Source organism: Mya arenaria, chromosome 15, assembly GCF_026914265.1.
Source record: "Mya arenaria isolate MELC-2E11 chromosome 15, ASM2691426v1".
In the NCBI taxonomy this organism is placed as follows: Eukaryota; Metazoa; Mollusca; class Bivalvia; order Myida; family Myidae; genus Mya; species Mya arenaria.
This window is the reverse complement of record NC_069136.1, coordinates 20,852,144-20,862,250: the sequence shown is the minus strand read 5'-3', so window position 1 is coordinate 20,862,250 and position 10,107 is coordinate 20,852,144. Positions and strand designations below refer to the sequence as shown.

General features: G+C 36.2%; 1 protein-coding gene across 1 annotated transcript; it reads left to right on the top strand.

Annotated features, from left to right (window-relative positions):
- The first annotated feature begins 7,098 nt into the window (after positions 1-7,098).
- Positions 7,099-9,828, top strand: LOC128219181 (uncharacterized). The gene is made up of 3 exons (XM_052926994.1): positions 7,099-7,515; positions 7,856-8,019; positions 8,492-9,828. Exons 1-3 carry the CDS (start codon positions 7,099-7,101, stop codon positions 9,654-9,656), a joined length of 1,746 nt encoding a protein of 581 aa, XP_052782954.1. The 3' UTR covers positions 9,657-9,828.
- The last annotated feature ends 279 nt before the right edge of the window (positions 9,829-10,107 follow it).

Below are 10,107 nucleotides of genomic sequence, written 5' to 3'. Positions count from 1 at the left end.
TTTCTAAGGCATTGGAGCGCAAGTGTACGTTATAACCTATCGATATTGTGGGTAATAGGCGCACTGCGCTGGGTAACAGGTTGAGCTAGGGTAACCAGGTGTATAGCGCTTAGTTTCGAATTCATCAAAATATTAGTTTCGAATTAATTAGTAATTAATAACTAATTAGTTATTTGTTAATACAACATCGTTCCTGGGTATGAAAGTGTTGACTGTACAGGTTAATTTGTGTTTCATATGAGTAATTGGATACATAAAGCAGAAGTTTATTTCAGTAAATTTAGATATTTAAAGGTACTTCATTGTAAATAGTCACACTTTCAAATATGTAAATATTGAAGCATACCTCCCAGTAAAGGAATGGCGTCACCATTACGTCATATGTACTTCCGTTGTGTACTTCCGTTGTGTGGAAAATTATCAATAAAAAAAATGTTCTTATGATTGATAGACATGTTTTCACATGCTCATTACACTGTAAATCAAAAATATCAATATTCCTGAAACTTTTATACCTTAAGTATCTATTCTTGCTTGATTTATCATTTAGAGTAGAGATTAAAGCATTAACCGCTGCCCTATAGTTGAAAGGTCATTTGGGAAGAACTGTCATGGCGGACGGTGCAATTTTTAGAGTTTGTTTTTCAAGTGGAGTGATTTTTCTTAGGAATAACTTGACCCGCCTTATTATTGGCTTAAAAGGTTATTTAAAGCTTATACTTTAAGAATATATGTGGTTATCATAGCCTGCATTCGCTCGAAATGCCTTTAAATGTTGTCTGAAAATTATAATTTTACATTGAATTATATGAGGAATAACAATGGTGGTGTGTAACCTAAATAGCTACTAGTATGAAAAGTTCAAAAGTACAAAAATCGGTATTTTATCTTGCTTTTCATCTGGAAATGAAACATTTAAAACACTTAACAGGGGAAGAGTTTAACCATAAAGTTTACTCTTGAAAAAATCAACCTTTTATAACAACAAAACCACAACAACAACAACAACAACAACAACAACAACATTGGCCATATCACAGATGTAATGAAACACTTAACAGAATTGATAGCGATATATTCCGGATGTTTTCATATGTACGTAATGTGTGAGCTAGTTGCGTTGTGACGTTGTTTGACCCTCGGGGCCATTACCCAACAACGTTCTGAGTCAATCAAAAGTGTAAATCTTAAACCTGCTGTAAACTCGCTACTTCAAAATCATTGATGGTGGAAATTGCTGTTCATGTGAGACACGGCATGTTTTACTATTAATGACACATCTTTTAACATAAGAACTTTTTACAAACAGAACATTTGGCATTTGAAATAATGTGCATTGGTAAGTCTGAGTCTCAAATTCAGAATCAAATCGATAGTGAATCATAATTATATACTGTTTATGGCTGCTGGACTTATCCACGGCAGTTTGATGAACTCATGCTTTGGTGTCATATGACCTGTACAAATTTTAGTGATATTTAACCTAAAAATGTTTTTTTTCTTAAAATCTCGAAATGCCTTCATTTCTGACATTGTTAAACTGCAGTAATTCATAGTGATTTTATGCTAGATCGTTGGTAGGAGTGACCCCTTTGATCAATCTGAAGAAAAATATTAATATTTTAGGTTAAACGTCACTAAATTTTCATCAGGTTATATGACACCAAAGTAGGAGTTCTTTCCCATCAAAATACTGTGGACTTAATCATTTGATTTCCTTTGCAATACCATTTTATCAAATAAGGACTCAATGTTCAAACGAGAACTCTGTTTTCGATCTGTACCTACCACCTGTGACATTGTAATAACACATGACCACACAGGGAAAATACATCCTATTAACTAATGCTGTTCATGCCCTACCTCATTTCAAACACATACCACCCTATTTGCAAATGTTACAATTAAGCTGAATAGTGACGTTTTCCTTTCCTTTCTTTGATTTCCATGAATAATTATATCAAGTTCTCAAGTGTGAAATCCGACAATAACTGAATGCAAAGAACATATGGGGACGGTCTTAGAAATAATCGTGTTCATAGCCGTTCTTATGATTTTTCGCTCCATATCACTTGCTCCTTGGCATATTTTAAGTTACGGGGTTAGTAGGTGGCCCGATATGAGATATATACGGGGCAAATGAAACCATATCGGATAAGAGCAAAGCTCAAACTGGAATACGGTTTCCTGCGCCCCATATATCCCATATCGGGTCACTTACTAACCCCGTAACGTATATATCACGTCGACAATCTTTTAACATGTTTAAATGTTTCATTTATTCATAGAAATATTTATCGAAATCGGAAAATATACCCCATTTTGATACGTAATGAATTTGGTGATATGGAAAACTATAGGTCACCGCGTGACCAGTCCTGGACCAATGGCGTTGCGTCATTTATGAGGCGTGATATTTCTCCTTCTAGGGCAAGCGCAGAGTAGTTCTCAGCTGCAATACAGGTCGCTTCGTGCAATATTTGTGTAAACAATGTGTTGATTGTTCTGAATTTTGTGAAAGTTAACAACGTTGTTAACGATATCGTTGTTAACTTTTAAATCTGAACTGTTCTAAGATTTGAAGGATATACTTGTGATCTGAATTGCCCCTAACAAGATTTGAGACAATTGTTTCACTTCTACTTGGTTTATATTAATAAATATTTAATCACGTCAGCGAATAAATCACGTTTATTGTTAACAACAATGTCGTATATCACATTGCTAATTTCAACAAAGTCCTGAACAATCAGGCCATATTATATAAATAATAATGTTTGTGTGGTCTGATATTTTATTCAGAGAGAATAACTGAACCTTGGAACTTAATGCCTTCTGTATTCCTCAATAATTTATAGTATCAAAATCTACGATACCTAAACACTGATGCGAATATGGTTTAGGTTCAGTCATGGGCGTGATATAAATTGATAGCGTCCTTGAAATTCCGTTTCGTATAATCCCAACGGATAGATTGCTAGTGGAGTTATAGTGGGGTGCGCACCAATTCTACATCTATTTTGTTAGTTTACGTTTCATATCATTAGGTACACATTCCACAATACATATATAGTTAGGACTAACTAAGGCAAACCTATCTTAAGGGAGATCCCCCCAAACGCACGCACGCAGATGATTTTCATTTGTTAATAATAAGGGGCGCGCTTTCTTAAAACTCGTAAAAATTGTTCTGATATTGCACCTTTATGTTCTGATTCTGCACCTCAATGTTCTGATAATGCACCTCTATGTTCTGATAGTGCACCTCCATGTTCTGATATTGCACCTCCATGTTCTGATAGTGAACCTCAATGTTCTGATATTGCACCTACATGTTTTGACATTGCACCTCCATGTTTTGATATTGCACCTCTATGTTCTGATAGTGCACCTCCATGTTCTGATATTGCACCTCCATGTTCTGATAGTGAACCTCAATGTTCTGATATTGCACCTCCATGTTTTGATATTGCTCCACTTTATTCTAATATTGCACTTCCATGGTTTGATATTGTACCTCAATGTTCTGATAGTGCACCTCAATGTTTTGACATTGCTTATTAATATTTTGATACTGCACCTCTATGTTCTGATATTACACCTATTTGTTCTGATACAACACCTCTTTGTTATTGCACCTCTATGTTCTGATATTGCACATTAATGTTCTGATACTGCACCTCTATGTTTTGACATTGCTTATTAATATTCTGATACTGCACCTCTATGTTCTGATAGTGCACCTCAATGTTTTGACATTGCTTATTAATATTCTGATACTGCACCTCTATGTTCTGATATTGTACCTCAATGTTCTGATAGTGCACCTCAATGTTTTGATATTGCACCTCCATGTTTTGATATTGCACCTCCATGTTTTGATATTGCACCTCTATGTTCTGATAGTGCACCTCCATGTTCTGATATTGCACCTCCATGTTCTGATAGTGAACCTCAATGTTCTGATATTGCACCTCCATGTTTTGATATTGCTCCACTTTATTCTAATATTGCACTTCCATGGTTTGATATTGTACCTCAATGTTCTGATAGTGCACCTCAATGTTTTGAAATTGCTTATTAATATTCTGATACTGCACTTCTATGTTCTGATATCACACCTCTATGTTCTGATACTACACCTCTATGTTCTGATACTGCACCTCTATGTTTTGATATTGTACCTCAATGTTCTGATAGTGCACCTTAATGTTTTGACATTGCTTATTAATATTCTGATACTGCACCTCTATGTTCTGATATTACACCTCTATGTTCTGATACTACATCTCTTTGTTTTTGCACCTCTATGTTCTGATATTGCACATTAATGTTCTGATACTGCACCTCTATGTTCTGATATTACACCTCAATGTTCTAATACTGCACCTCCATGTTCTGATATTGCACCTCAATGTTCTGATATTGCACCTCCGTGTTCTGATATTACACCTCTATGTTCTGACATTGCACCCCTATGTTCTGATAGTGCACCTCCATGTTCTGATATTGCACATCCATGTTCTGATATTGCAACTCCATGTTCTAATATTGCACCTCAATGTTCTGATATTGCACCTCTATGTTCTGATAGTTCACCTCTATGTTCTGATACTGCACCTCCATGTTCTGACATTGCACCTCCATGTTATGACATTGTACCTCCATGTTATGACATTGCACCTCTATGTTCTGATAGTTCACCTCTATGTTCTGACATTGCACCTCCATGTTCTGACATTGCACCTCTAGTTCTGATATTGCATCTTAATGTTCTGATATTGCACCTCTATGTTCTGACATTGCACCCCTATGTTCTGACATTGCACCTACATGTTATGATATTGTACCTCAATGTTCTGGTTTTGCACCTCTGTTCTGATTGTTCACGTCTATGTTCTGACATTGCACCGCCTTGGTCTGATATTACGCATATTGTTCGGATATTTCTTATCTACGGTTTGATATTTTACCTCTGTTCTAACATTGTAACTTTTAGAATGTCCCTTTTAACCCGGAAGATACGTGATAAAATGGTTCGTCATAAAATCATCATTCCAACTAAGGTTCAAACTCTCATATATATGTTTGTGAACAGAACAGCACAAGGATACAGACGACATGTCTTTGAAAAAAGTCATTTTAGAATGTACTCGACATGATTTGTATAATTTTCTTACGGACAGTATGTCAGTTGACAGTTGCATAAAGCAGATTTTGTTTTTACTTTTGAATATTATTATCGAAGGATGAAAATGCAACTCGTGGCCTGACTTCCACGAGTATCAACGAGGTTGGTCCGCCGTCCTGTTAAAGTAATTAAATTCACGTCTGTTTATTCGAATCAAACAACGCGCGGGGTTTTCTTTAACAGGCGAGAGTTAACTTCATATTTTCTTTCTTTTACTTTGAGCGCGCCTTGGTCGAATACAAACCAAGATTCGCTTTTCAACAATTCCGTTAATGTGTTTCATATAAAAACGTATAAATGATATTAACATTGAGCAAACATCGTCAGGAACTATATCGCACGTGCGGTTTGTACGCAGCCGACACGGGTGATTTGGCGGGAAAGACATCAGACGAGAGGGGAGGTCAGGCGACCCGCAGTGCTCACCGGAAGAAAGGAATGCAGTGAATGTTACAGGTGGTTACTGTTTTTTTATTCACTCCATGTTCACCAATTGCGGGAACGCTTGATTCTATTTTTTTTTAAGAAAACACATTCGGAACTCTTCCGCCATTTTCCAGTAAAAGTAGTTCGTAAAATTCTAAATAATATTATTAATAAATTGGTGGTGGAGGTATTTTAAAGTGTATTTTATATAAATTAGTTTAAATGATTGTCAGTGAAGTGTTTTATTGCATCACAAGAGTAAAGTCATTAAGTTATTTTCTGGTAAACTGAAACTACTACGCGATCTTCTTGCAGCGTAGTTTAATGAAAAGATTTCTGGCACTGTAAATGAACAAAGCAAGCAATGACGCAAGAACATAAGATGGCATTGAAATATGTGTTTGTGTTACTAGTATGCGGATTTAAAAATGGACATCTACGTGAGACGACATTTGACGGCCATAGATTTCTCTCTGTGTTTCCCCTTCCCCCCTTGTTTATCACCAAATACATACTCTCGTTTTTTATGTAATGGTTAAAGATTATTGGTTCGTACTTACAAAAATAATTTTGTTGATGCGACGCAGTCGCATAACCATAAACTATTTGTAAGTACAAATTATCTATATATTAATGGTCTACATTATAGTGTGTAAACAACTCACTAACTACACTTTCGCTGTTGATATTTACCGATTCACCTGATTAAATTCTATTAACTGAAATAAATTTATTGAAAATCTTGAGAAAAATCTGCCTTCTCATTCGACAAAATACAATGTTGACCCCTAATAACGTATTGTATAAGAATGGCAGCTGTATTGTATCCTACATAATCACAAATCTTTTGTTTCAAAGTGTTCGTAATTGCTTTGCGATGTTAATTGTTCATTTTATCAGATTGTTGAATGTTTTATCAAATAAGATAGTGTCCCGATGAGGCATTAGACCTGTTCGATAAACAAATGGACCAAATGACGCCATTCATATTGCATTATTCTCATAACAATATAAATCGTCAGGCATCATAATATCGTCTTATGAATAAATAAAACCGTCGCTCTTTGAACCATTAGTCCCTACAGATTAACGCTGGTTGTTATTTTCTGTTGTCCATTTTATTGAGAATGTATGTCAGGTGTTTATATGATCTTTGTTTCTGAAGCAAAGCGGATTACGGCTAGTCAACAATAGTTAACATTTGATCAAAGACTTAAGGTATCATACTGATTATTGGTGTTCATTATTTATCGTTCGACCACAAAACTGATAGCAATCAACTGCTTTAGTGTTCGCCAGGAGAACACTCGTTAAACATTATATGTGTGACCTTTTTGAGTCTTCTGTTATTGACAACAATTTGTTTAAAGTCGAATGAACTCGTGTTAAGGCGTATTGTCCTTTCCGATAACTTGGTTACTTCCCCTGATTTCTAAGGGAGGCTACTCCATTTCCTACTTCCGGGGAATACATTTTGCAAGATGGCCGACGTAGACAATGAGATCACTGGGGCGTGTATGAATAACAATGAGTTGACACCATTTAAGGTCGTCGATTTGAAAAGATACCTTGCGAACCGGAAATTGAATGTATCAGGTCTTAAATGTGAATTGATTGAGAGGATAAAAGGCGCATATAGACTTTCTATAACTGACAAACGCGTGCTGGAGGAGAGAGATCGGGAAGAAAGAGAGAGAAGAGCAACCGAACGCTTTATCCTCCCATGTGGCGAGGGTCTTCCACCGCCATCAACACTGAAGGCATGGAAGTCCACTATTGATCTGTTTCCTGCTGTAGAGGAAAAGGATATATACAACTACATTGTACTGAAAAGAGACTCGAAACGTCAATTGAAGGCGAGGACTTATTATGTGGACGGACATGTACAGAAAGTTGAGGTATGTCAAATAGTGAGTTTATAATAAGTCTGAGGCTGTTTTTTCTGCCATGTTTACTTCATCTAGTTATATAATTAGCTCAAGGGGACTATTTTGACTTGGACATAAAAATAATTTGGTGTGAAAAATGTACTCAACATTTTTATGTAGGCGGGGCTAGCCACAATTAAGGGGGGTGTGGTGGATGCAAGCACATGTATGTGTCGAACCACACTGACTATATACTTATCTTAATTTTAAAAAAAATAATGTATTTTGTACAATTTTCATATGTTCTATGATGTATGTTGTTTATTTATTGTCATTTAAATTAAAATATTATTTATAATTTATTCTTCAGGTCCATCTCATAAGCGAAGAGTGCAGCCACTGTTATGTTCAAGCTTCCGTGCTGCCATCATTTCCAACTGCAGACAAAAGAAAGTCACCAGAGTACCAACCCTGGATCCTTCTGTCGAAAGTGACTGGCTGCATACACTCCGCGTTCTGCAACTGTCCAGCTGGGTAAGTTGAATTAATTTGTGATAAATCAAAGTCTCTGATCTGCATTGATGAAAGGTGTCAAACCCACACACGCTAGGCTATTTTGTCAGTATTATCAAATACTTAAACTTGGGGCATTCTTCAAACTATTTCATATCTTCTTATCAAACTTGGTACACTTGTTACAAGAGACAAAAAAGCACATGTTATAACTGTCATAATTTTGGCTTTCATGGTTAGCTGAGTTTTGCTATTTTTTTCTGAATGAAAGAACAGGCGAGCTTATGTATTGATTCAATGAACTCCCTTCACCGTGTTGGTGTTTACTTATGGCACTGTTTGTGTTTTGTATGTTCATGGCCTACCAGGAAATACTAAGTGTAAAATACTGTGTATTCACCTCCATTTTCAAACTTTAATGTTTTGGAATATACATGTAAGTATAACAAGTAAAAAGGCACACATGTAAATGAATTTTTTTATTTTCATCTAGTGAAGGTGAATGCTGCAACCATATTGGTGCCCTGCTGTATGGACTTGAAGACCTGACGCGTAAAAAAACCCTTGCTCCAACATCCAAACCCTGTGCCTGGAACAACTTCAGCATGCTGTCTGCACCACGGAAACGTAAGCTGTCGCCTAGGAAATCTGAAGATCTTATGTTCTCAAAGAAGAAACTGTACAACGTGTCAGTACGTAAAGTTTCTGTAAACAAAAACCATGAACTGAACTCTATCAATGGATGCACTGTTAACATTGACAGATTTAGGCAGAAACTGGTTGGTTCGAAGTTGAATGTAGGCTGGTTAAAAAACTTTGAAATTGAAACAACTGAAAATGAACCAGATCTCCCTGTGTTACATTCTGTGCCATTCAACTACCATGATAGTGTAAACTTGAGGGACAGTTCTAGTAAGACAGTGTTTTTGGATCATTTTGACTCTTTGAAGCAAAGCGCTGAAGAAATTCAATTAACTGAAATCTTAACAAGGGGCCAAAAAAGTGGGAAATGGCAAGAGGCCAGAAAAGAACGCCTAACAGCTTCAAACTTTGGCAGCATCTGTCGTAGGAAAGAATCAACTGAACCTGACGGACTCCTGCGGCAGATGTTGTATTCCAATTTCACAAGCAAGTACACAGAATATGGAATTAAACATGAGAAGGCTGCAAAGAGAATGTATGCGAAAGCAATGCAAACTGACCACAAAGGACTAGCAGTTAAAGACAGTGGTCTAGTTGTATGTGCCGACAGACCCTACCTTGGTGCCAGTCCAGATGGGCTTGTGTTCTGTTCACATTGTACAGAAAGTGTTGGTCTGGTTGAGATTAAGTGTCCTGCCTCTAAGAAATGGAGGATGCAAACGCCTGAGGAATGCTGTGAAGACAATGATTTTTTTTGTCAGTTAGAGAATGGCAAGGTGTTACTCAAGGAAACACACAAATATTACTACCAGGTCCAAGGGCAGATGGGAATCACCGGGAGGAAATGGTGTGATTTTGTAGTTTGGACATGTGTAGGTCTTTCTATACAGAGAATTGCATTTTGTGAATCATTTTGGCTGAAAATGTTGTGTCAACTTGACAGATTTTGCCTTGAATCATACATTCCTGAACTGTACGCACAACGTGTTAAAAGGGGAATGAGTCTGTTCAATTGATTTGTACATCGTCTAGTTATGTGTTGTTTATACATGTACATTTGAATGATCAATAATGGCAATTTATGTGAATATCTTGTTTGCTTTCAGTTATTTTCATAACTATATTCAAAATGAAACTCCAAAATGACTGTATTGTTACTATAATTTGAAACCATGAATAAAAAAGTTGTAAATCTAAATTTTGGGCAGTATTTTGAAAGTATGTGTACTTTTGTCAACATATTGTGATTATGCGATGCTGTAAATCTACTTTAATTATTTCCTTGTTTTATGTTTGACCTTTTCTACTTTTCCTTTCCATTTATCTAGTTTTCAGGGATGTATTTCTGAGCTTAATAAATGGACATATGTTTAACCTTTCAAGTGTGTTATTATTGCATTTTGTGTGCAGGATAGTGATAGCGTTTATATTGCCATTGTTTAAAGAAGTAGCTGAGTTTTACTCTAA